Source organism: Protomyces lactucae-debilis (assembly GCF_002105105.1).
Source record: "Protomyces lactucae-debilis strain 12-1054 chromosome Unknown BCR37scaffold_5, whole genome shotgun sequence".
Classification (NCBI taxonomy): domain Eukaryota; kingdom Fungi; phylum Ascomycota; class Taphrinomycetes; order Taphrinales; family Protomycetaceae; genus Protomyces; species Protomyces lactucae-debilis.
Window position 1 is genome coordinate 402,732 of NW_024467997.1, and position 23,361 is coordinate 426,092.

A 23,361-nucleotide genomic window follows, 5' to 3' on the forward strand; every position below is an offset into this window, starting at 1 on the left:
GGGCAGGATGGTAACCGAGAATGGGTCACTATTCTAGCGACAATCTGTGCTGATGGGACGACTTTATCGCCTGCTGTTATCTACAAGGCTGACTCCGGCGACATTCAAAATGCCTGGATCGAGGATTTCAAGACAGATGAGCACAATTGCTATTTTGCAAGCTCGCCCAACGGGTGGACATCTGATGAGCTCGCCATGCACTGGCTCGTGGACATTTTCGACAAGGAGTCGCGACGTAAATCCAGACGCTCCTGGAGACTCTTATTTCTTGATGGTCACGGCTCGCACCTGAACACAAAATTCATCAGCAAGTGCACTGAACTGAAGATCTACCTTGCCTTCTATCCGCCTCACTCGACGCATAGATTGCAACCTTTGGATGTTGGCTGCTTCAGCCCTTTGGCCAGTTACTATAGCCAAGGCCTCAATCAGATGGTCACAGATTCAGGAGGACAGTGCTCGATCAAGAAGCGAGATTTCTTTCCCATCTTTTGGCTGGCCTATCAGAAGACCTTTGTGAAGAAGACTGTCGAGTCTGCCTGGGAAAAGACTGGCATTTGGCCGTTCAATCCGGAGATAGCCCTGGGTCCTTTGCGCAAAAGGCCAGCGACTCCATTACCCGCTCAAGCCCAACAACAGCACGATAGTCCAAGACCACCAACTGGAGTATGTACTGTGTCCAGACCAACGAAGATGCGCCGGTTCTTGGTGCAGACAACTGCCAATGCTGATCAAAAATCGCAAAAGTCCCTCCAATTCCTGGCGCACCGGCTTTTTGAGGTCCAAACAGCGTATGAAGCCGTAAAGCTGGAGAACTCGCAGCTAAAGGCTGTTGCCAAGCGAAATCAGCCAAGGAAGAAAAGACAGTTGAAGGTTGGGGAGCAGCTGAGGTCGGATGGACGGACAGGCGCTTTATTTGTTGGCCCTATCGAGGTCCAGCATGCACGAGACATTGAAGCTAAGCGTGCACAAGAACGGGACATGCTAGTCGAGCAAAGGGCGGCTGAAAAGACAGCCAGGGCTATCAAAAAGGCAGACAAGGAAGCTGAGGCTCAACAGAAACGGGAGGCTCGCGCTGCAGCCAAAGTTGCTAAGGAAGCCGCCGCAGCGGAAAAGAAGGCTGTTTCTCTGGCCAGCCATGCTGTGAAGCAAGCTCAAAAGAAGCCCAATCAGGCTTACAAGTCAGCTGTGGTCAATCAAGAAGAGAATCCAGGGTCGAAATTGACTGAAGCCGCGGGTTTCATGGTAGAGGGGAAGACTTTGAGTGCAGAGCCTGGAAATGTCACCTTCACACGATCTGGGCGCCTCAGTTCGAAACCAATGCATAAGCGCCTCTAAACAGATATTTATAGATAGATTAGACAGTAGTTTTAGCTCCAGCAGACTTAGAATCAGTTTGAATCACCACCGGCCGCAATACTAGCCTTTGTATTTGTGGTGTTTCATTTGTGAAAGCGTGCCGCTCCATCTGGAGGTTCGCATCACGTGGAAGACTTTTACTATATTCAAACACGCACAAGAAAAAATCCATTTTCACATCTACTGCTTTATACTTATTCGAGCTCAACAGCTTGACAGCCGCGGATCAAGTGCTTATACACGAGCAATCTTCATTGACGAAGAGTAGAGAGCTATGATGCATTGAATAATTTGTGAGTCTCTCCTGAACCATAGGTAAGTTACAGATATACTTGATTCGTTGTCTTGCATAGAGCTGGTATGCTTGGTCAGCAGCTAAAGGCTCCAGGCTAAGAGCTTTGATCAAAACATCATTTGTAGCAATGATGCAAGTCGTTTGGTTATGCAGCTACAGATGAGCGTGAAGATACGATGGGCCTGTGACTGGCCTCGAACCCTGTTGCTGGCCTCAAACCGAGCTCACATTGGCCTGCTGCAGATGCCAGACGACCGATGAAAAATCTCAATACCTGACCTCATATGCGCCAGAGAAAGTCTTCATAGAGCCGAAAGCTCGAAGTTGCAAGCTGATGGCAAATTTCCCACGATTGCGCAATGCGCACAATTTTCTTGACACGTTTCCTTTTCATGTTTTCGATTGACACAACACGCTCTCATCTGTTGCAGCTACTAGATCAGCGCACTACTACACTCAGCTAAACCATGATCATTGAGCTTTGCATGCGGCTCCGTTCATTGCCTTCCAGCTCTTTGTCACTGACACTGTTGCTTGTAACGCGAATCGGCCTGCTTCAGCTGCCGCTGCAGCTAAATCAATTCTTGCCAATTCTTGGGGTGGCTGTTCGCGGCTCTACCAATGCAATGCCCGTCAACAACGCAGACTATCGTGCTCGTCAAAATCGGCCTGCTGAGGATCTGAAGATCAAGCTTTCCCGGGCAAGGTCTTGGATGCCCAGCAGGAAGGCGGTGTATCAGGAAGAAAATGCTATAATGCCACTTTTGATTATCTCGCATTTGATCTAGTAAAGGCAAATGACCACGGAAATTACGAAGCTGGAAGGCTCGAATGCAGGGAATTTTGCCAGGAGGAGATTGCTCAATACGCAAAACAGATTTTCTCCGAACTCAACAAGCCTGTAGGACCCAATCATATCAGGTGTTCTCAAGATCAGTCATTTGCATTCAAAGTCCAAGAAAACATTTATCACCCCAAGGGAGCCTCTTGTGCTGACCGTCGTCAATGTCCTTATGCGCCTTCGACATGTGCTTGTCGAGTGACTGTTTTCCTGAAATCTATCTCGATGATCAAAATCCAGCAAGGAAGAGGACCGGTTTATTACTTATCGCCGGATGTCAGTTATGCTAAGTTGCATCTTAGCCCGTTCGAGAAAGAAAAAATGATATTTCGCAATTCGCACGAGTGTGCTGTGGATAAAATGGCCGAACGTCTGAAGCCGATGACGACAGGCGTATTAGACTGGACAAGGGCGAAACCTGTGGTGGAAGCGGAGGGAATTAAATGCGAAAACCCGGGCGGACATTGTTCTTGTGCCAAACCAAGCCGTGATGGACTTCATACGCCTTGGGTATGTGAGGAACACCGAATGGAAAGCAAGGTTGAGGTATGTTCAGTCATTGATGCCTTCCGAACACAAGGCACAGGTCATTCGCATCGGCCATCATCGTCAAATGTCCAAGAACAAAGGCAACAGTCGGATCGTGGTAAGACGCAGGACTTTGGCTATGCACCTTTTTTGCCAAACAACACCTTTTTTGAAGGCCCACCTCGTTACTTCACAGCCTACTCAAGGCTTTGCGAAGCACCGCATCCTCAAGATGCTTCCACCTCAAACCCAGCTTCGCAACCAGGTACAAATCTTGCGCAATGCTTTCCGATTCAATCTTACTACGAATATCATCCAGCCGCCTTTAGCTTCGACCTAAATGACCCCCCTGCTCATGATCCAAGGTTTTTTCCGGCTTACGACCCCAACTCGCTTACAAGTGCAGCGCCAAATCCCAACGCGGGTGCCCCTTCCAACCCGGGCACATCGTCCTACCCTGATTATGTGCGAACTCCGGCAGATGAAGCGTATTATGATGACTTTCACGGCCGAAACAACTGGCCGCCATCTTGGCGCTAATGAAAAGCAAGATCGAACTATAGAAGAATATTATAGACTCTGCATAGATATCCTCATTCTTCGTCATTTAGCTGGCTCCTCTAGCTGTCGGCGTGACTCCTACAATACTGAGGAGGGGGCCGACACTTGTTAGGTAAGTTAATGTTCCGCCATTGATTGTAAGCGTCGCTATAGCCAGTCCAATGCAGAAGATACTTCCATTGTTTGTTCTCGAGCTTGCAGTTCACGACGGAATCGACTTCTCATCTGCTATGTCTATTGAGTTTTGTAGGCTGGGGACAAAGCTATGAAGGGGGAAAGCGCCAGTCGACTTGTTGTGGCAGACAAGGCGAGAAATCTGGATGAACGCCCTACGGAAAATTTACCGGAGTGTACCGGAGCCAAGCGGCGGATTACCGTGAGAAATTCTCCAAGTACAGCGGATTACCGGAGCCAACCGACTTCCAAACTTGCACACCGGAGGAAAACCAGCGGATATGAAGAGGCAAAATAACTGAGCCACGCTAAAAGGCAGACAACACGCAAGTCAATCACTGTTATTAAGTGAACAGAGGCCAACATCCGCTCATCATCAAATCTAGAAGCTATTTATACTGGATTCGATAGCCCTCAGCTACCCATAAAGAGTGCTTCTGCTCTCGTAAGCGTCGTTTTCGCTTAAGCAGCTTGCCTGCTCTTTTCTTGTCGAGCTCTGTTCTCTCAAATAGGCCAATTGGTTCAAAAAGACGGCAGACCCGCACAATGACCTGCAATATGTGTCCTTGCTTGCTAAGAGACTTTGTGTCGCAGAACGACATGGTCTTCAAGACCTTGATGTTCGCAAAATGCCCGCCATCGTGTTCAAATAGAAAGTGAACTTTCCCATAGCTCACTATCGCATTGTCGTCAACCTCAGACGCTTCATGCGTCTGCTCACTGAACGCGACCTTGCTTCGTGAATGGGTACTAACTTACCTGGCTCGACAATGCTTTGCGAATGATTTCGACAGCCTGCAACCCAGTAAGCTTGTAACCATCCACGGACACACGTCGTAGTCGTGTTGATGCCTTGATCATGCCAGTATCGTGTGCAAGGCGATCGAATTGGTCAAGATCATCTTCCTGAATGCGTTTGAGTAGCGCAGTGTATCGAACGAGATAAAGACGTTGTCAGATCAAGCCATGAGTCTGTTGTTGGTTGTGCCTGCTGCTTTGCCAGTTCAAGGCTGCTGAGCTGGTTCCGTGAATGACTCGGGGAAAAGTCTTGGATCAAAAGCACTGAGCAAGGCTCTAGCATGCTGATCACCTGTTGTAAGAGCAAGTAGACGCGCTACTTGCTTCGCTCTGATAGAGTCAAGATTGAGGTTGTCGGCTGTCCATCTGCTTGGCAGACTGTTCATTTGCTTGGCAGACTAAACTCTGCCGAGCTACGCAGGACAGCATTGATCGGACTTTGTTGGTGTCAGGCATACTTGGAAGATAGAGTCAAAGAAAGGAAGGGCAGAGATGCGCGTCTAGAGTGGAGCGCTGCTTACAGTGACCATGAGGCATACTGTAGTCTGTAGCTGGTCGAGAGTCGCAAGGTGGCCAAAGTTCAAAACCAACAAAGTCCAACTTCACAACGAGCACAGCACACCGACGGCTCGACTTCCTTGCTTCTTGAAGCCTTGGAAATAAAGCCACTCGCGTTGGATAGCAGAGGAATACGGCTCCAGAACGACGATTTTATATGTAGCTGACCATGTTATGCAGATCGAGGGATTATGTGGTTTGGTATACTCGGTAGATAGGATTGCTTCCAATCCAATCGTTGCTCATGAGCTGGATGAATGCCAATGTAAAGTTCAAATTGGAAGTGCTCTCTATATGCATAGCTATAGTGCAGGCAACAGTCATCATCAGCGTCTGCTATTTGTATTCCGTCGATTGCTGGCTCTTCACAAGCGTCTGGAAGCAGTGTTTTGGCTTGCTCCAGTATTTCACCAGCATTACCGGGTTATCAGCTGCGAGTCATCCAAGAGTCATTAGTGCGTACCAGTCTTCACCAGCGATTTTCCATGGGGTTGCTGGCCTCAAAACGAGCTTCCATTGGCCTATTGCAGATACATGACAATCAAGAGTCTCCATCCCCCATCTTCATATGCGACATAAGAAGGCTTGGTGGCCCCAGAATCTTGAAGTTGTAAGATAATGGCAGATTTCCCACGGTTATTGCGCACATTGCTTCTTGACTTCTTGACACGTCTTCTTTTCACGTTGTCGAATCCGGGATCCTGGAGCACGTTCTCATCTGCTGCAGCCACTACAGTCATCCAAAACATCATCACCGAACTGCTCATGCCGCTTCAATGTCCCAGCTCCTTGTCGCTGACACTACTGATTGTGCTGCATATCAGTCTTGTTCAGTTGTCGCTGCAGATAACTCAAATGCTGTCAGCTTTTAGAGTGTCTATCCCCGGTTCTGCGAATGAAACAAACGACCTCAATCCAAGTTGGCCTGGAATCTCTCTAAGCTTTGAAGATCCCACTCTTTGGAACAATCTTATCGCCGCTTTTGGCCAGGAACAAGTCTTGGCTCTGCCGCACAACCATTTGACAAGGAGGCATTGCTACAGTGCCACTTTCCCTTATATCGTATTTAAGCCATTGAACAACGCTGAGAATACTGGTATCGCTGCTACACAGGAGAGCTGCAGAGCTTTTTGCGAGAACGAGATGATGCAATATTCAATGCAGCTTTCCGCCGAACTGCGACAGCCTGTAGCTTCTGATCGCAGCAAATGTTTCCAAGATCAGTCGTTTGCATTCGAAGTGCAAGAAAGCATTCATCATCACGCCGGAGCCTCTTGTGCCATTTCAGCGGCAGAGAATCGTGGTCAGTGTCCTTATGCGCCTTCGACATGTGCTTGTCGTGTGGTTGTCCGGTTGAAATGAATCTTGATGACCGAAATTCAGAGAGCTGATGATGAGTGGGTGTTTTACTTGTCGCCGAGTATCAGTCATGCTATGTTGACAACATTCACAGGAGTCATAAGGCGCAACTCGCATGAGTGTGCTTTGAATGAAATGGTCAAACGTCTGCATCCCTTGACGAGTGACTCGATTGTCTGGCTTAAGGGGCCTTCAGAGCCTGAGGTCGAACAGGACAGGATCCAGTGCAGATCTTCGACCACAAGATGTGTCTGCGATTACGTCAAAGGCCTAAACAATGAGCGTTTATTTCGGCCTTGGTTGTGTAGGAAACACCCGTGGCAAGAGCGCATTGAGCAATGTCCAGTTATGCGCTTCTCTCAATCACACCGCACAGATCAGTCGCAATGGTCATCATCATCCAATTCCCAAGATCAATGGCAACAGTCGAATCGTGGCAACGGTCAGGGACTTGGTGATGCGACACTTACACAGGACCCTTTCCCTGACTTTGGCAGAAAGCCCTGCAGAGATGTCTTAGTTATTCCAAGTCTACCAAGAGCTGTGCGAGGCTCCGAATCCAAAAGGAGGGTCCACCTCAAATCCATCTTCGCAACCGGATGCAAACATTGGGCAATGTTGGCCAATACCACCTCTTGATTACGGGTATTTTTCAGCCGCCTATAGTGGTGAGACTTCAGCCCTGGCTTCTGACCCAAACGCGTGACCTGCTTTTGATCCAAGCTTTTTTCCGACTCACGACGCAAACACGCTTACAAGTGCAGCTCCAGATCCAAACGCGGGTGCCTCTTCCAATCCAGGCACATCGTCGCACCTTTCGTATGTGCGAACTGCGGCAGATGAAGCAGCTTATGATGACTTCTACGGCCGAAACAACTGACCGGCATCTTGGCGCTGATGAAAGGCAAGATTGAACTATGAAAAATTATTCTAGACTCTACCGCATAGATATCCTCTTTATTCGTCATTTCGCTGGCTCTTCCAGCTGTTGGCGTGGCTCCTTCAATACTGTGGAGAGGACCTTGCCTTTCAAACATAGTATCGACACTTGATTAGCAAGTTGATGTTCCGCGGCATACACCAGAACTGTATTGAAATGTCAGTGATTCCGGCTTTTATAGATCTATGATCAATTTGGGCTTTGTCAAGTTTTCCAGCTTTTTTTTGATCTACTTAGGCTCTAAATCTTGAAGAGGTTCAAGAGCCCCGCTTGATCATTGGCCTTACGGCTGGATCTAGTCTGAGCTTGTCATAGATACATATGTAACCATCCTCAATCGCAAGCATGCCCCAACCAACATTCTCCAAAAGCATATCAGCATAATGGGTGTAAAGTGGGTTGCGAGGTGACTACGCAGAGCAGAGCGAGTCCTCGTCGAAGATACTTCATAACAGGATTGGTATATGTAGCTGATCCTACCACATACTTTGCTGGTTAATGAAGAACAAGGCAGCAGAACTTCGTCATTTTAACTTCACAAGCTAGAGATAGAACCCAGAGGACATTAGACAAGAAACAGGGCAAGACTTTCAATGACTGTGGGCGACATCTAGCCAGACACGCCAAAGTACGAAGAGATGTCTCAGCAAGGTAAGGCTAGGATAAGAGACCTGAGTCAGAAGAAAGCAAGCAACTGTTGAAGATGCTGAAGGAGTGATTCCAAAATCCGGATGGTCAGGTCTAGATCAGTCGCTGTGGGTGAGCACAGACGAATGGCCGCGAAATGGAACCAGGGGTTTCAAGGGACGAGGTATCTGTAAACAAGAATAGGATTTTTTCGTTCGGTCCGTAAAACGATCTTCCCCCTTAGCGGATGGTCATCGATGCCCGGAAGGTGGCCCTGGAGCAGTGAGGTTCAATTGGTGGACATTGTGAACAAGCAGTGACAAGATGGGTCAAACAAACTCGGCAGGCACCCATCGATTGCCAGCGTCGCTATAGCAAGTCCAATGCAGAAGATGCTTCCATTGTTTGTTCTCGAGCTTGTAGTCCACGACGGAATCGACTTCTCATCTGCTACGTCTATTGAGTCTTGTATGTTGGGGACGAAGCTGTGAACGAGTAAAAGCGCCAGTCGACTTGATGTGGCAGACGCGGCGAGAGCGCTGGATGAATAAGAACATCCCGTGGAAGATCGAGGACAAAGGCGATGTCGTTGATCGAGCATAGGATGCGAAAAGGCCCAGCACGGTCGAAGTCGAGTTTGGTGATGGTCGACTAGACGTGCGATAATGGCGAGTGTGTAGCCGAACTTGATCTCCAGGCTTCAACGCGTAGGAGACTCGTAGTCGAGAGCGATCATCATACTTCTTGTACTCAACCTGTGTAACCTTCTGGTGGACCCTTGAAGTCGTCGTGAACAGACTTCAGACGAGCAGCCATGTCGCGACATGCTGAGGTAGTGCGGAATCAACATGAAAAAAGAAGCGAGAGGGCCAACCGTGCTCAGCGAAGGGGTTAGATCTCTTGATGGTGTCCAGATGAGCACTGTTGTAGCAGGACTCGGCTCGGGGAAGAAGGGAGCACCGATTGTCTTGGGCGTGGTTGATGTAGTGTCGCAGGAACTGTTCGAATATAGAGTTGGCACTTTTAAGCTGGGCGTGATAGGTTGTAGCCAGAAGAGACCTGACTTGCGATTCAAGATGAAGGAGCAGTGACTGCCGGAACTTGAATGTAAAGATTGGATGGCAGTTGGAGACTCTACTGTTGGGAGGCATAGTTCGACACAACGCGATCCATGAAGGGCTTTGCGAGGGAAGCTGCGCTGGAGCCTCGACATAAAGGATGAAGTGAGCTTTCTTGGCGAGGCGGTCAACAACAACCAGAATGGGTCACAGTCCTTGAATAAAAGAAGTTCGGCAATGAGTCAAGGGAGATAGCAGACCATGGTGTGTCGTGAGTAGGGAGCGGATTGAGCTTGCCATAGGATTTGTGTCAAGTTGCCTTTGCTTGTGCACAAGCGTCTTAAGTGCACACGTACTGCTTCACATAAGCTCGCATGTCGGACCACATATACTGTCGCGAAAGGAGCTCAAAGGCCTTGCCGACACCCAAGTGTCCGGTCAAGATAGACTTGTGATTTAGTCGTAACAAGGAGAGCTAGAGCATCTTGTCGTTAAGAACGTGGACTTTGTCATTGTGATGAATTGTGCGATCAACCAAAGAGTACCTGTCGTCCAATTTCTGGAGAGATATACTTGCGTCATTGTGCTGCTCCAACATTCTACGGGCATCAGCGTCCAAATTGAAAGCAGTGACAAGTTGCCCAAGCAACTTGTTTGCCACAGTCCAGACATGAGATCGCGTTTGAACAGCATTCAGAATTGGTTAATCAATTGATTGGACTTCAGCAGAGGTCTGACATTGTTCTTCGATAGGTGAGCGTCCTTTTCCCTTGGGCGACCCCTCCCTTGAGCGGAGATTCTCTCAACGAGACGAGAAAGCGCGTCTGAGAGTCCTAGAGCCTTACCAGGCCGATACAAGAATCTGAAACGGCGAGTCAGCGAGCAGCTGAGACGGCCAAGTTTAGCGCTGATTGAGCTACCGCGTGGATGTGAAATGCTCTAGATTCTTGTAGTCAGCTCAGACGGTGATCGCATGGGCGGAACCTTCCACATATTGAAGCCAAGCTTCAAGGACGGTGACAATAGCCGACAATTCCCTGTCGTCAATCTGGTAACTGATTTCCGTAGGAACAAAGGTGCGACTGAAAAAGCAACCAGGTGTATCGAGCCATCGGCGGACTTTTGTCATAAATCGTTGCCTGTTGCTGAGTCAGAGGCGTCTGTCTTGATGAAGATCGGCTTGTCAGGGTCGAAATGGACAAGGACGGAAGCAGTTTGGCGCAGCGTTTTGTGCGTTGCGTCGTGCTTGTAGTGCCTGCATGTCGTTCTCGTCGTCGGTCCCCTGCTGAGCCTCTGTCAGACGCTTCATGTGCCACAACTGCTGTTGTCAGTAAGGAACCGTTGAGCAGGTTGTTGGGCGTCATCACGTACGGCGACTTGTATCTTCTTGGCACCGTGCTGAAAGATGGCCATGGAAACCCCGCTCGCTTGCGCCCTGGCAAGCGACAGGAAGACGCGTTTAAGATGACGTACTGCCTTCCCTGGCTCGACAATGCTTTGCGAATGGATTCGACAGCCTGGATCCCAGTAAACTTGCAACCATCCGCGGACACACGTCGTGGTCGTGTTGATACCTTGATCATGCGAGTATCGTGTGCAAGGCGATCACATTGGTCAAGATCGTCTTCCTGAATGCGTTAGAATAGCCCAGTGTACCAAAAGAGATAAAGACGTTGTCAGATCAAGCCATGATTTTGTTGTTGGTTGTACCTGCTGCTATGCTAGTTGGAGGCTGCTGAGCTGGTTCCGTGAACGACTCGGGGAAAAAGCTTGGATCAAAAGCACTGAGCAAGGCTCTAGCATGCTGATCACCTGTTGCAAGAGCTAGTAGACGCGCTGCTTGCTTCGCTCTGGTAGAGTCAAGATTGAGGATGTCGGCTGTCCATTTGCTTGGCAGACTGAACTCTGCCGGGCTACGCAGGACAGCAGTGATCGGACTTTGTTGGTCAGGCATACTTGGAAGATAGAGTCAAAGGAAGGAAGGGCAGAGATGCGCGTCTAGAGTGGAGCGCTGCTTACAGTGACCATGAAGCGGACTGCAGTCTGTAGCTGGTCGAGAGTCGCAAGGTGGCCAAAGTTCAAAACCAACAAAGTCCAACTTCACAACGAGCACGGCACACCGACGGCTCGACTTCCTTGCTTCTTGAAGCCTTGGAAATGAAGCCACTCGCGTTGGATAGCAGAGGAATACGGCTCCAGAACGACGATTTTATATGTAGCTGACCATGTTATGCAGATCGAGGGATTATGTGGATTGGTATACTCGGTGGATAGGATTGCTTCCAATCCAATCGTTGCACATGACCGAGGGATGCCAATGTAAAGTTCGAATGGAAGTGCTCTCTATATGTATAGCTATAGTGCAGGCAACAGTCATCATCAGCGTCTGCTATTTGTATTCCGTCTATCGCTGGCTCTTCTGGAGCGTCTGGATCGTCTGGAAGCGGTGTTCCGGCTTGCTCAAGTATTTCACCAGCGTAACCAGGTAATCAGCTACGAGTCATCCACGAGTCACACGTGCGTACCAGTCTTCACCAGCAATGTTCACGTAGGGTCGCTGACCTCAAATCGAGCTTACATTGGCCTACTGTAGAGAAAAGACAATCAAAGAAGAGTCTCAACCCATCAGTTTTATTTGCGACATAAGAAGGCTTGGTAGCCAAAGAAGCTTGAAGTTGTAAGCTAATGGCAAATTTCCCACGGTTGCGCACACGTCTTCTTTTCAAGTTCGGAAAACTGGGCTCCCACAACACGCTTCCATTTGCTGCAGCCACTACAGTCATCCTAAACAGCATCTCTGAGGTGCTCATGCGGCTTCAAACTTCCAGTTCTTTGTCGCTGACACTACTGAATTTGCTGCAAATCAGTTTTGTGCAGATTCTCAGCACAGCCAATGTTTCCAAGATCGGTCGTTTGCATTCGAAGTCCAACAAAGCATTTATCATCCCGCGGGAGCCTCTTGTGCCGTTTCAGCGGCAGAGAATCGTGGTCAGTGTCCTTATGCGCCTTCGACATGTGCTTGTCGTGTGGCTGTCCGGCTAGAATCAATTTCGATGACCAAAATCATGCTCGGCACTAATGGGCTGGTCTTTTACTTGTCACCGGATCTCAGTCGTGCTACATTGACAAATCGCCCATTCACAGACCATATATATCGCAATTCGCATGAATGTGCTATGGATCAAATGGCCGAACGCCTGAAGCCCTGGACGAGAGGCTCGATCGTCTGGTTGAAGGAAGCTTCCGGGCCTGTGCTCGAACAAGAACACATCCAGTGCCAATCTTCGGCCAAGAAATGTTACTGCGCTAAAGAAAAAAGCGTGATGAGAGAGCGTCAACTCCGGCCTTGGATGTGTGAACTTCACCCGGGGCGAGTCCGCATTGAGCAATGTCCAGTGATAGGCTCCTCTCAAACACACGACACAGGTCAGTCGCAATGGCTTTCATCATCCAATTCCCAAGATCAACGGCGCAAGTCGAATCGTGGCAAGACTAAGGAATTTGGTAATGCGACACTTCCGCAGGATCCTTTCCCTGACTTCGCAGAAACTCTCGATGAGATGAGTGAATATTTCAGTGTCTACCAAGAGCTGTGCGAGGCTTCAAATCCGGAAGGACGGTCCACCTCAAATCCATCTTCGCAACCGGGTGCAAACATTGGGCAATGTTGGCCAATACTACCTCTTGATTACGGGTATTTTTCAGCGGCCTATAGTGGTGAGACTTCAGCCCTGGCTTCTGACCCAAACGCGCGACCTGCTTATGATCCAAGCTTTTTTCCGACTCACGACGCAAACACGCTTACAAGTGCAGCTCTAGATCCAAACGCGGGAGCCTCTTCCAATCCAGGCACATCGTCGTACCCTGATTATGTGCGAACTGCGGAAGATGAAGCAGCTTTTGATGACTTCTACGACCGAAACAACTGGCCGGCATCTTGGCGCTGATGAAAGGCAAAATTGAACTATAGAAAAATATTCTAGACTCTACCGCATAGATATCCTCTTTATTCGTCGGTCCGCTGGCTCTTCCAGCTGTTGGCATGCTTCCTTCAGTTCTGAGTAGAGAACCTTACCTTTCAAACATAGTAGTGACACTTGATTGATAAGCTGATTTTACGCAGCATACCTCTGAGCTGCACTGCAAAGTCATGGATTACAGCTTTTACATGGTCAATTTGGGCTTTGTCAAGTTTTCCAGCTTTGGTATGATCTACTTAGGCTCTAATCCTTCTGAAGATGTGGCTAAAGAATCCCGCTTGATCATTGGTCTTACGGCTGGATCTGGTCTGAGCTTGTCATAGATACATATGTAATCATGCTCAATCGCAAGCATGCCCCAACCAACATTCTCCACACGCATATCACCATAATGGGTGTAACGTGGGTTGAGAGGTGACTACGCAGGGCAGAGCTAGTCCACGTCGAAAATACTTCATAACAGGATCAGTAGATATAGCTGATCCTACCAAATACATAGTTGGTGGATGAAGAACAAAGCCGTAGAAGGCTGGCCTTTTAACTCACAAGCGAGAGATGGAACCCATAGGACATTGAGACAAGTGTTAGGGTCAGACTTTCAAAAATTGTGGGCAACATCTAGCCAGACGCGACAAAGGACGAAGAGATGTCTCAGCAAGGTAAGGCGAGGATAAGAGACTTGAGCCAGAAGAAAGCAAGCAGCTGTTGAAGATGCTGCAGGAGTGATTCCATGATCCGGATGGTCAGGTCTAGATCGGTCGCTGTGATTGTGCGCAGAAGAATCGCCGCGAGATGGAACCAGGGGTTTCCATAGCGAGGCATCTGTAACCAAGAATAGGAATTTTTCATTCGGTCCGTGACATGGCCTCCCCTTTAGCGCGAAGTCTTGGATGCGCGAAAGGCGGCCTTGGAGCAGTGAGGTCGAATTGATGGACTTTAAAAACAAGCAGTGACAAGCTGGCTCAACTACACTCGGCAGGGGCCCATTGATTGTGAGCGTCGCTGTAGCCCGTCCAATGCAGATGATACTTCCATTGACTGTTCTCGGGCTTGTAGTCCACGATGGTATCTACTTCCCAGTTGCTATGTCCATTGGACCTTTTAGGACTGGGATGAGGCTGTGAACGAAAGAAAGCGCCAGTTGCTTGTTGTTGCAGAACAGGTGAAGAATGGATGAATGAGACCATCACGTGGGAGGTCAAGACCAAAGGCAGTGTTGTCGATCGAGCGTATGAGGCGAGAAGTCCAGCCGAATGGTCGATCAGGTGGCGAGTGTAGCAAAACTTGATTGCCAGGCTTGGACTCGTAGGGAACAGGAAGAGGTAGTCGAGAGCGATCAGTATACTCCTTGTACTTGTCCTGTGCATTCTCCATGTGGGTCCTAAGCTCGTCATGAACAGGCTTCAAACGAGCAGCCATGTGGTGATTTGCGGGGATAGTGCCGGATCAAGATGAAAAGTGAAGCGAGAGGGCCAACTGCCCTCAGCGAAGAAGGTATAACTCTTGATGGTGTCCTAATGAGCATTGTTGTAGCAGAAATCGGATTGAGGAAGACGGGAGCACCAATTGTCTTGGGCGTAGATGATGTAGCATCGCAGGAAATGTTCGAATATCGAATTGGCACGTTGAGGCTGAGAGTGACAGACTGTAGACAAGAGAGAACTGATTTGCGAATCAAACTGAAGGAGCAGTGATGGGCGGAACATTCCACATGATGACGCCAAGTTTCGAAAGCGGTTATACCAGTCATCATTTCCTGATCGTCAATCTGGTGACTGTTTCCAGCAGGGACAAAGGTGCGATTGAAGAAGCAATCAGGTGTATCGAGCCATCGGTAGACTCTTGACAAGAAACGCAACCTAGCGCTAAGTTAGAGGCGTCTGGCTTGATGAAGATCGGCTTGTCAGGGTCGAAATGGACAAGGACGGGCGCAGACGTGAAGGGCTGCTTTAGAGAGTCTCGCTTGCGACAACTCAACGCATGAAGCCTCGTTCTCGAGGACCAGCCTAGATCTGCAAGAGCGATAACTGATGAGACTACCCTGGATCTTCTCGAGTTATGTTGAAATTTGAGCTGCGATCGTGGTTGACCAATGCCATCGCCAAAGGCATGCAAACAAAGGGGATTTTGCGATCGAACTCCAGGACAGTCTGCTCTACTGACCGTCCATAGGATGCGAAGAACACAAGTCTGACTCTGTCCACGTTTCGTTCCTCTTGGGGTCATGAAGGTGACATTCAAAGACCTTGACAAGCGATCCTCATGGGAATATCAATGTCACTTGAAAGAGTGTCTCGTAAGGTAGCGCGCCTTGGTGTGAAGATATTAAGATGACCAGAGAGTCATTCGCCACTTTCCTGAATAAGTTGTATGGATGGCGAGGTTTCCAACAACAGGAGCAGGTTTCGCGGGTATGGCACGCCCTCCACAGCACAACTACCTTTTTGACGGGCGTATCGCTATGCAGATGAGGATCAAAAATCCCAGAGCGAGGATGATTGTAAAAAGGCCTAGAGGTCGTGGCGAATTGTCTGCAAACTCACAACCCAACCAGGTATTGGCGTGAGATTACTGGTGGTAGAAGGAAGAACATACAAGACGCTCCTTGTATGCCTAAAGAGCGGGTCTAGTGGCTCATAGGTATTGACCAGTGGTCTAAGCAACCGTTTGCAAGTTATTGGCAACGGCAGATTGCTTGAGAAGGGACCCGGCACCCGGCAACTGCAGTAATCTCATCAACTTATCGATTTGTTCAGAGTCGAGACTATGCACTGTCATGACCAGAGCTGCAAGGTAGAGAGTGGCTAGTTCTGTCCCTACAGGCTGCTCCGTCTCAGGCAGTGGCAAGCTGCAGCTGGCGTGGTTTGATGGGAGAATTGTGCCTGCAGTTGACGGAACAACCCCCGCTTGCTTACCTAAACCCTCGACGGCGTTAAGAGCGACTACCACCACCAAATGTCTAAATTGAGACGCTCCGATCTGCCATGAGCTCATACTTTGCCAGCTATGCCATCATATGATGAATATTGGCTGCACTCCTCATTGAGATGTGCGATCCGGCGGTAATCGAGCTGCCGCGCCGGCTACCGCATGTGTTGTCGATGCGCTCATTGTCTCAACCTCGTCTCGATGTCATGGGAGTGCCGATCAGTGAATCATGCTTAGAGCGATTATAAGAAGACTAGACTCACTGCCTTTTGCCATGCCCCAAGATGGCCAGGTTGACACTTCTTTTGACAAGTTTCGCAATTGCCACCACGGCTCAGAGCACCGGGTCTCTCGGTCTCGGCGAGCCAAGCACTTCCCTTGTTGACTCTGCTACTTCGACGCAGACAGGCTCTATACCTGCAGAGACATTTGGTCAGACTGGCGTCAACGCATCCTCCTACACCTATGTGGCAAATGGTAGTTTGACTGTGCCTCAACCCAAGCCATATACGCCTGCAGGTGCATTTGGCAACAACGGCTCCCTTCCCGTCTATCATCCTTTGTCAGACTTTGACTACCAGAGCTTGAGTCTGGCTCTCTACCAAGAATGGGTATATACGTCCATGGCACATTTGCAAAACGGGTTCTAACAAGCTAGATTGAACTGGATCTCTTCCATTATGGCCTTGCAACGTTCTCAGATGCCGAATTTGACGCAGCCGGTATCGATCAGAATGGCAGATTCCTGATACAAACACTCGCAGATCAAGAAGTCGGACACGCCACACTCATTTCAAACATGCTGGGAAGTTCAGCGCCCGAGCCATGCGAGTATCAGTACCCCTTCACCACTGTCAAGGGCTTTATTGATTTTTGCGCAAGACTGACACGTTGGGGAGAATCGGGCGTCTATGGTTTCCTGAATCGCTTGGATTCCCGCGCTGCTGCACAACTCCTTCTGCAAAGTATCGCCACTGAAGCTCGCCAGCAACTCATCTTCAGACAACTGGATGGTCTTGAACCTGTTACGGAATGGTTCATCCCTGGCGCTACGCAGAGCATGTCGTGGACACTCCTTGCACCATACATCAAAGGTTGTCCTGCTCGCAACTTGGGACCTCGTCGACTCGCCTGGCAAAACTTCCCGGCCCTCAACATCACGAATGGTCCCTCTGTGGTGCCACCATACAACACGACAGAAGTATTCAATGCGTCCCTGACACCATCGCACAACCGCACAACGCCCATCTCTGCACCGTTTCGCAATGTGTCGATGACTTATGACGCACCAGGCCAGCTTGTCGGTCCCAACAGCTCGTATGTGACGTCGACGGGTACGTTGTTGCCGCCTACATACGTTGCGTGGATCTCACAGCTCAATGTGACGTTCTCGCCATTTGTCATGACGGGCAACAACTCTGGCTATACATTGCAGCCCAATGGCACCATCTGGCCTGCTGTTTATGGACAGTCGCCACTCGTTGATAACGTCAAGAAGTTGGGTACTTTGAATGATCCATCGTCAAAGGAGCTACTCAATGGAACTGTCTTTGTGATGCTTGTTGATGCATTGACGCCTGCACTCAATTTGACGCCATTCAATTTGAGCAACATTAATCAGCATATTGTTGCTGGTCCTGCAATGTACCTGGTGGGCTAGGGGGCTAGGTATCAACGAATCTTGGTATTATATACAAGCGCTATCAAATCATATACATTATCGTTCAGTAGGTCTTCCTCAATCATGCATGCGCACAATAATCTTGCCCTGGGTCCTGCGTGACTTGAGCTGATTGAAAGCCTCTACTGCTTCAGACCTCTTGAAAGTCGTCAAGTTTACTTCAAGTTTCCCCTCGCTAATCCACGTTGCACACTGTCGAAAGTCTTCGAGCTTATTCTCCGTAAACAAAAAATGAAACTTGCGAGTACCGCCACCGAGGAAGCTTGGGAGGAGCTTGCGAGAGGCAAGATTGAGGGTTGCTTGGATATTTTGCTCAACCCCAACCTGCACGAAATGACCAGACTCCTTGAGGAAGCTGCTGGATGCCTTGTACAGATCACGTGGGGAACCGATGTTGTCCACAACATGATCAAACTCTCCAAACTGAGCAGCGCGTTCTCGAAGACTTGTTAGGATATCGCATTGATCATACGCCAGCACCTCTTCAGCGCCAAGTTGCTTACAAAACTCTGCATTCTTGGAGGAACAAGAGACGGTGATGTGAAGGCCCAAGTTACGAGCAATTTGAATGCCATAACTGCCTGTACCACCACTTCCACCATTGATGAAAATGCGATCTCCCTTTTTTGTGAAGGGAGCGATACATTGGTAGGCAGTGAGGCCTGCAGTACCAAAAGCAGCGTATTGATCCAATCTTGCACGATCTTCCGACTTGACATCACTGTCTGGGACGGGACAGCAAGCTGAGACCGGCGCAATCATCTGTTCGCCGAGTGATCCGTGCACAGACGGTTTAGGGAGCCTGCCAAAGACGAGTTGTCCATTGCGAACGCTGTCCACGAGAGTACCGGATTTGATAACTTTGCCAAGAAAGTCCAACCCGGGTGTACTCGGAAATCCAACGGCAAGTTTCCCAGCGATGGGCACTTCAAGGAGCTTGTAGTCGACCGGGTTGATGGAGGCCGAGTAGACTTGGATGAGGAGTTCGTCCTTGTCGATAGGTTTATCGGCGAGGGTTGGGATCTCGTCGAGTGTCAGATGCATTTCGATGCCTCCGCTTGCTGCATGTGCCTGCCAGGCCAGGACTGTCTCTGCCATCTTGTTCCTTAGTCGTTTAAGCAGTCTTGAGCAGTAAGTAGCTTGAGTAGTTTTGAGCAGTAAGTAGTAAGTAGTAAGTAGTCTTGATCTTGAGCCGCGATTCGATGACAACACGACAAAGAGAGCGACAACAAGACACAGGGACAAGTGTCGGACGACGGAGCAGAGAGAAGAGTCGAGACAGGATGGAGATACAGAGAGGAATACTGCGGCCAAGCAAGTCAACCACATCCTTGCGCCCGCATGCACTGCGCCGATGCCAGACATCCGAGGCACTGCTCCTTGGCACGGGACATCTGCCAGAGCGCACCCTCGACTTGCCCATGCGCGCGCCTACAGCGCAGCAGGAAGACCGTGGCGACAGTAGCAGTGATAGCTTCCACTGCAACATCTGCCTAGAGTCTGCGCGCAATGCCATTGTCACTTCTTGTGGCCACCTCTTTTGCTGGGCCTGCTTATACAGCTGGCTCATCACGCCCGCACAGCTCCACTGCCCGATGTGTCCCGTCTGCAAGGCCGGATGCGAAGTATCCAGTCTGACGCCCATCTATGACAACGCCGATACATCGCAGGACTTGCCTAGTCCACCACAGCTAACGGCCAGCAAGAGCCGGACCTTCTCAAGCAGCTCCCAGTCGAAGCCCAAGAATGTCTTTGACCAGTGGCTCGTGCCGCACATTCATCCACCATCACTGGCCATCTTGCCGGATGGATCTGTTCCTGCGCGTCCTGTTGCGCGACCCAGGCCAGTCAACAGGAAGCAGCCACGCTACCCGCCGCATGCCAATACAAGTCATGTCCACACCGCTGGTCTTTTTGGGGGCGCTCATCCGATCGTCTTGTTTTCCGCAGGCATCACAACACTCTGCGGTATGCAGTTCTTTCAGAATGGAGGCTTTGGCAATGACCTGGCGCAGGAGACCTTCAACACGAGCAGGATGCTGACACTGCTGGCCTTCTTCATCATTGCCGGGGTCTGGTTCCACTGACCTGGGCATACTCTCCTTTTTGGTTCTTTTGCTTCTTGCCTCTTGCAGCTAGCGCCGGCATCCTTGCTTTCTCTCTTCCCATCCGTATATCATATAATCCATTGAGTCCATCTTGTCCCTGACTATCTGAGTATCTGTGACTGGCGCTTTCACATGTCGCGACCATGACGTCCACAACCTCAACACATCCGCCATCCGCCAATTCAATATACTGCCGCTCTGTTGCATGTTGAGACAGGGTCTCCGTCTAGATTCGCTTCGGAGAGGGCCTACATGGCTGCATCTGTCGGTCTCAAGGCATCGCCTGGTGTTGCGCTCTAGCCAGCTGCGCACTGTCCGAGGATATACAGCAGCGCCTCGGGCTCGGCATCCATGGGCAATGCGCTGGACTCTGCTAGCCCTCACAGGTATTGGCGCTGGATCCATTAATCTCATCCTATGGAACAGTAGACCGGCGATACAGTGTGAAGCAGAACAATTACCAGTCCTCACGAACGAAGAGCGGCTGCTAGAAGAGTCCGAGAAGGAATGGGATGAGCTATACAATCAAGTCCCTCAAGATCGCAGCTTCCTCTACAAAGCCTATCGCTCACTTGCTATACCATTCCGCGTCTGGGTATTTGAACCGCTAGCGACGGCATTCCGCTTCATCCACCTCGTCCTTATCTTTACACCCGTCTTGGTTGCCATCCCTATAGTCTTTCTGGGATCCATCAAAGCTGGCTCGCATGATAAGTCTGGCGCCGTGCTCTGGTATCGCTTCCTCGTACACCAAATGGAACTCGCTGGACCTACCTTTATCAAACTCGGTCAATGGGCAGCCAGTCGAACAGATATCTTCCCAGATGCCATGTGTGAGCTCATGTCGAAACTCCACTCCAACGTCTCTGCGCATCCTCTCTGGCAAACAAAGCGCATCATTCGAAAAGCCTTCAATGGACTACGGTTTGAGGAGATTTTCGAGGAATTTGAGGAAAAGCCGTTAGGGGTCGGTGCCATTGCTCAAGTATACCGTGCAAAGCTCAAGGCCAATCTCCTACCAGACTCTAAAGCGGCCTCGAAACATGTCAAGCAGAAAAGACGACTGACACCCTTGGTTGTACAGACGTTGCCACAATCGCCACCGAGTGGCTCCGTTGCCATCAAAGTCTTGCATCCGCGTGTTGAAAAGACGGTGCATCGAGATTTACGCATCATGAAGTTCTTTGCACGGATTCTGAATGCGATTCCTACACTTGAATGGTTTTCCTTTCCAGACGAAGTGGATCAATTCAGTGAGATGATGCGGCTGCAGCTTGACTTGCGTATCGAGGGCAACAACCTAAGCAAGTTTCAAGAAAACTTCAAGAGTCGCAGTCAAGTCACGTTTCCATTCCCCTATCACGAATACACGACACGCTCTGTGTTGATTGAAGAGTACGCACATGGTCTACCACTACAATACTTCTTGGACGCTGGTAGTGCCTTCAACAGTGATCTTGCAGATACTGGACTCGATGCCTTTTTGCATATGCTGATTCTCGATAACTTTGTGCATGCAGATCTACACCCTGGCAACATTATGGTTCGCTTCTTTAAGCCAGTGACACAACCCTTTCTACAGCAGGTATCGGAAATCTTCCATTTAAATGATGCAGCCTCGCAGAAGCGTATTCATGGCATCATGCATGATGATGAAGCAACCGATCTTGTGGTTGCACGGATGAAGCCGCTCAGGCATGACAAAGCAGCATGGTTGGCTGAACTTGCAAAAGTCGCTAACGAAGGTTTTCGACCACAACTCATCTTTATTGATACAGGACTCGTTACTGAATTAAATACCCTCAACCGCCGCAACTTCCTAGACCTCTTCTCAGCAGTGGCGAGTTTTGATGGACATCGAGCGGGGACGCTGATGGTGGAACGTTGTCGACAATCGAGTGCTGTCTTGGAACCTGAGATCTTTGCCCTCAAGATGCAACATCTCGTGCTCAATGTCAAGTCGCAAACGTTCAGCCTTGGCAAGATTCGCGTGGGTGATATTTTGAATACAGTGTTGTCGATGGTACGAGACCATCATGTACGCATGGAAGGCGACTTTATCAATGTCGTGTTGAGCATTTTACTGCTTGAAGGAATTGGTCGTCAACTTAACCCAGATCTCGATTTGTTCAAGAGTGCCATTCCATTTTTGAGAGAAGCAGGCAAACAAGGTGTGAAGCAAGCAGCAGCCGGCGATACACAGGGTATGGGACAAGAGGGACAACCTGGCCTTGCAGAGAAACTCACATGGATCAAAGTCTGGCTGGGTTTGGAGTTGCGAGAGATGTATGTGGCTAGTACATCGGCTGCGCAAGTGGAGGAATTGGTTTCACATGATGTATTCTCGACTAATGTTTGATACAAGGGGCAATCGCACGTAATGAAGGTCAAAGAGACGGTATCAAGTGACCTTTGCAATGAGTTTCCCGAATGGTGATTTACTGCGTTTGGGTTTCGGAGAGATATCCGCACCAAGCGTCGATCCTGCAGACGGTGCACGACTTGATGATGAGACTGCTGGAGACCGCGATACGCGTCCATCTTCGGATGTCACCACAACAGAAGGCGCTACCGGTCTTGTTGCTTGTTGTCTGCCTCGATCGTCCTCCATAGATACCTTGACGGTCGGTACAGCCGTCTTGAGAATGAGCGATGGATGGCTGACCGGTGCCGTTGCAGCAGATGTAGGCCTACTCGCTAGATCCGCCTTACTGAAGATTTGTGTCAAATCTTCGAAACTGCTCGTCTTTTCCAAAATCTCGAGGTAGCTGCGACGATTAGGATCCCGTTGACGTTTTGACTTCATCTTGTTTCGTTTACGATCTGGCCGTACAACAATGACTGGGATGGGTGAGTTTTGGAGACACCATTTTGACATGGAGCCAGGCAAGACGCCTGCAATCCCATTCAAGCTGCGTCCGCGTGTACCAACGATGAGGGAGTCTGGATGGTAGAGATGAATCATATGCATTAGAAGCGTCTTGACATTCCCAACAGCAAGCTCAACAATGATGCTGATCTCCTTGTCTTCGTCATTCTTCTCGACGACTTGGTCGATGATCTTGCGTGCTTCCATACGATACGGCTCAACGGTCTTTTCATCTGCTAGTTTGCTTTCTGTGCCTGTCAGCTTGTATCCTGTACTTCTCTGCAACTCACTTGGCTCGACCACGCGCAAGGCGATAATCTCATCCCCGTCATCCGCAAACGTATCAATCAACCATTCAAGCGCCGATGTCGAATACTCGTTATTATCAAATCCAATGAGAAACGTACGCGACCGGCGCGTATACTTGTAATCCTTATGCTTCATCTTGAGTGTCAATGAGTAGATGCTGGCATCAGGGTTTGAGAAGGTATCGAAGGAGACGCGCTTGGTGAAGCGTCCATCGGGTGGCGGTGAGCTATTGGCTCGCCGTCGCGCAGAGCTGCCTGTGTTTGACTTCTCCGAGAAGGAGCTGCGTAGACTGGACTGGGAGTTGTGACGAGCGCGGAAGGAGGATGGCGTGGGGCCTTGGCTCGAGGTGGTTGTGTCGGGCGGCGTGTGTTGCCTGCGGATGACTGGA

General features: G+C 49.6%; 17 protein-coding genes across 17 annotated transcripts; 8 read left to right on the forward strand and 9 right to left on the reverse strand.

Annotated features, from left to right (window-relative positions):
- Positions 1–3,406: 3,406 nt before the first annotated feature.
- BCR37DRAFT_377949 (uncharacterized protein) lies at positions 3,407–3,707 on the reverse strand. The gene has a single exon (XM_040868930.1). The coding sequence runs from the start codon at positions 3,628–3,630 to the stop codon at positions 3,418–3,420; it is 213 nt and encodes a 70-aa protein (XP_040726763.1). The 5' UTR covers positions 3,631–3,707; the 3' UTR covers positions 3,407–3,417.
- Positions 3,708–4,231: 524 nt separating this feature from the next.
- BCR37DRAFT_377950 (uncharacterized protein) lies at positions 4,232–5,122 on the reverse strand. Its single transcript, XM_040868931.1, has one exon. The coding sequence runs from the start codon at positions 4,837–4,839 to the stop codon at positions 4,657–4,659; it is 183 nt and encodes a 60-aa protein (XP_040726764.1). The 5' UTR covers positions 4,840–5,122; the 3' UTR covers positions 4,232–4,656.
- BCR37DRAFT_255835 (uncharacterized protein) lies at positions 5,065–5,699 on the forward strand. The gene is made up of 2 exons (XM_040866671.1): positions 5,065–5,537; positions 5,581–5,699. Exons 1-2 carry the CDS (start codon positions 5,289–5,291, stop codon positions 5,650–5,652), a joined length of 321 nt encoding a protein of 106 aa, XP_040726765.1. The 5' UTR covers positions 5,065–5,288; the 3' UTR covers positions 5,653–5,699.
- Positions 5,700–5,732: 33 nt separating this feature from the next.
- BCR37DRAFT_407914 (uncharacterized protein) lies at positions 5,733–6,476 on the forward strand (the record flags this gene model as incomplete). Its single annotated transcript, XM_040872129.1, has 1 exon — positions 5,733–6,476. The coding sequence occupies one exon, from the start codon at positions 5,733–5,735 to the stop codon at positions 6,474–6,476; it is 744 nt and encodes a 247-aa protein (XP_040726766.1).
- A 345-nt stretch (positions 6,477–6,821) lies between these two features.
- Positions 6,822–7,353, forward strand: BCR37DRAFT_377953 (uncharacterized protein; the record flags this gene model as incomplete). The annotated part of the gene is made up of 3 exons (XM_040868932.1): positions 6,822–6,986; positions 7,015–7,175; positions 7,197–7,353. The coding sequence occupies 3 exons, from the start codon at positions 6,822–6,824 to the stop codon at positions 7,351–7,353; spliced, it is 483 nt and encodes a 160-aa protein (XP_040726767.1).
- A 2,624-nt stretch (positions 7,354–9,977) lies between these two features.
- On the reverse strand, positions 9,978–11,002 carry BCR37DRAFT_255847 (uncharacterized protein). Its single transcript, XM_040866672.1, has one exon. It carries the CDS (start codon positions 10,679–10,681, stop codon positions 10,142–10,144), a length of 540 nt encoding a protein of 179 aa, XP_040726768.1. The 5' UTR covers positions 10,682–11,002; the 3' UTR covers positions 9,978–10,141.
- BCR37DRAFT_377957 (uncharacterized protein) lies at positions 10,534–11,212 on the reverse strand. The gene is made up of 2 exons (XM_040868933.1): positions 10,771–11,212; positions 10,534–10,726 (listed from the first exon to the last, which is right to left on the reverse strand). The coding sequence occupies exon 1, from the start codon at positions 11,050–11,052 to the stop codon at positions 10,780–10,782; it is 273 nt and encodes a 90-aa protein (XP_040726769.1). The 5' UTR covers positions 11,053–11,212; the 3' UTR covers positions 10,534–10,726; positions 10,771–10,779.
- Positions 11,213–11,290: 78 nt separating this feature from the next.
- On the forward strand, positions 11,291–11,740 carry BCR37DRAFT_377958 (uncharacterized protein). Its single transcript, XM_040868934.1, has one exon. The coding sequence runs from the start codon at positions 11,324–11,326 to the stop codon at positions 11,585–11,587; it is 264 nt and encodes an 87-aa protein (XP_040726770.1). The 5' UTR covers positions 11,291–11,323; the 3' UTR covers positions 11,588–11,740.
- A 112-nt stretch (positions 11,741–11,852) lies between these two features.
- On the forward strand, positions 11,853–13,067 carry BCR37DRAFT_377959 (uncharacterized protein). The gene has a single exon (XM_040868935.1). It carries the CDS (start codon positions 12,152–12,154, stop codon positions 13,043–13,045), a length of 894 nt encoding a protein of 297 aa, XP_040726771.1. The 5' UTR covers positions 11,853–12,151; the 3' UTR covers positions 13,046–13,067.
- Positions 13,068–14,179: 1,112 nt separating this feature from the next.
- Positions 14,180–14,497, reverse strand: BCR37DRAFT_391696 (uncharacterized protein; the record flags this gene model as incomplete). The annotated part of the gene is made up of 1 exon (XM_040871041.1): positions 14,180–14,497. The coding sequence occupies one exon, from the start codon at positions 14,495–14,497 to the stop codon at positions 14,180–14,182; it is 318 nt and encodes a 105-aa protein (XP_040726772.1).
- Positions 14,498–14,649: 152 nt separating this feature from the next.
- BCR37DRAFT_255909 (uncharacterized protein) lies at positions 14,650–15,518 on the reverse strand. Its single transcript, XM_040866675.1, has one exon. The coding sequence runs from the start codon at positions 15,302–15,304 to the stop codon at positions 14,828–14,830; it is 477 nt and encodes a 158-aa protein (XP_040726773.1). The 5' UTR covers positions 15,305–15,518; the 3' UTR covers positions 14,650–14,827.
- Positions 15,491–16,160, reverse strand: BCR37DRAFT_256489 (uncharacterized protein). The gene is made up of 2 exons (XM_040866678.1): positions 15,674–16,160; positions 15,491–15,616 (listed from the first exon to the last, which is right to left on the reverse strand). Exon 1 carries the CDS (start codon positions 16,070–16,072, stop codon positions 15,734–15,736), a length of 339 nt encoding a protein of 112 aa, XP_040726774.1. The 5' UTR covers positions 16,073–16,160; the 3' UTR covers positions 15,491–15,616; positions 15,674–15,733.
- BCR37DRAFT_255852 (ferritin-like domain-containing protein) lies at positions 16,008–17,705 on the forward strand. The gene is made up of 2 exons (XM_040866673.1): positions 16,008–16,617; positions 16,665–17,705. Exons 1-2 carry the CDS (start codon positions 16,291–16,293, stop codon positions 17,664–17,666), a joined length of 1,329 nt encoding a protein of 442 aa, XP_040726775.1. The 5' UTR covers positions 16,008–16,290; the 3' UTR covers positions 17,667–17,705.
- A 39-nt stretch (positions 17,706–17,744) lies between these two features.
- On the reverse strand, positions 17,745–18,785 carry BCR37DRAFT_345292 (uncharacterized protein; the record flags this gene model as incomplete). Its single annotated transcript, XM_040867613.1, has 1 exon — positions 17,745–18,785. The coding sequence occupies one exon, from the start codon at positions 18,783–18,785 to the stop codon at positions 17,745–17,747; it is 1,041 nt and encodes a 346-aa protein (XP_040726776.1).
- A 110-nt stretch (positions 18,786–18,895) lies between these two features.
- BCR37DRAFT_377967 (uncharacterized protein) lies at positions 18,896–19,885 on the forward strand. The gene has a single exon (XM_040868936.1). It carries the CDS (start codon positions 18,971–18,973, stop codon positions 19,772–19,774), a length of 804 nt encoding a protein of 267 aa, XP_040726777.1. The 5' UTR covers positions 18,896–18,970; the 3' UTR covers positions 19,775–19,885.
- Positions 19,886–20,153: 268 nt separating this feature from the next.
- On the forward strand, positions 20,154–22,154 carry BCR37DRAFT_402199 (ABC1 family-domain-containing protein; the record flags this gene model as incomplete). Its single annotated transcript, XM_040871895.1, has 3 exons — positions 20,154–20,181; positions 20,260–21,999; positions 22,033–22,154. The coding sequence occupies 3 exons, from the start codon at positions 20,154–20,156 to the stop codon at positions 22,152–22,154; spliced, it is 1,890 nt and encodes a 629-aa protein (XP_040726778.1).
- Positions 22,155–22,499: 345 nt separating this feature from the next.
- BCR37DRAFT_333854 (uncharacterized protein) lies at positions 22,500–23,192 on the reverse strand (the record flags this gene model as incomplete). The annotated part of the gene is made up of 2 exons (XM_040867118.1): positions 22,500–22,912; positions 22,955–23,192. Coding segments are annotated over 2 exons (651 nt in total), but the record flags the coding sequence as incomplete, so codon positions are not given.
- Between the last annotated feature and the right edge of the window lie 169 nt (positions 23,193–23,361).

Bases quoted from the DNA above. Each gene is read 5' to 3' on its own strand.
- BCR37DRAFT_377959 (XM_040868935.1), top strand. From the start codon at position 12,152: ATGACCAAAATCATGCTCGGCACTAATGGGCTGGTCTTTTACTTGTCA.
- BCR37DRAFT_377958 (XM_040868934.1), top strand. From the start codon at position 11,324: ATGTTATGCAGATCGAGGGATTATGTGGATTGGTATACTCGGTGGATA.
- BCR37DRAFT_255852 (XM_040866673.1), top strand. From the start codon at position 16,291: ATGGCCAGGTTGACACTTCTTTTGACAAGTTTCGCAATTGCCACCACG. The intron at 16,618-16,664 runs GTATATACGTCC...CTAACAAGCTAG, and splicing joins TGGCTCTCTACCAAGAATGG to ATTGAACTGGATCTCTTCCA.
- BCR37DRAFT_255909 (XM_040866675.1), bottom strand. From the start codon at position 15,304: ATGACCCCAAGAGGAACGAAACGTGGACAGAGTCAGACTTGTGTTCTT.
- BCR37DRAFT_377949 (XM_040868930.1), bottom strand. From the start codon at position 3,630: ATGACGAAGAATGAGGATATCTATGCAGAGTCTATAATATTCTTCTAT.
- BCR37DRAFT_377967 (XM_040868936.1), top strand. From the start codon at position 18,971: ATGGAGATACAGAGAGGAATACTGCGGCCAAGCAAGTCAACCACATCC.
- BCR37DRAFT_255835 (XM_040866671.1), top strand. From the start codon at position 5,289: ATGCAGATCGAGGGATTATGTGGTTTGGTATACTCGGTAGATAGGATT. The intron at 5,538-5,580 runs GTTATCAGCTGC...AGTGCGTACCAG, and splicing joins TATTTCACCAGCATTACCGG to TCTTCACCAGCGATTTTCCA.
- BCR37DRAFT_256489 (XM_040866678.1), bottom strand. From the start codon at position 16,072: ATGAGCTCATGGCAGATCGGAGCGTCTCAATTTAGACATTTGGTGGTG.
- BCR37DRAFT_377957 (XM_040868933.1), bottom strand. From the start codon at position 11,052: ATGCCTGACCAACAAAGTCCGATCACTGCTGTCCTGCGTAGCCCGGCA.
- BCR37DRAFT_255847 (XM_040866672.1), bottom strand. From the start codon at position 10,681: ATGATCAAGGTATCAACACGACCACGACGTGTGTCCGCGGATGGTTGC.
- BCR37DRAFT_377950 (XM_040868931.1), bottom strand. From the start codon at position 4,839: ATGCTAGAGCCTTGCTCAGTGCTTTTGATCCAAGACTTTTCCCCGAGT.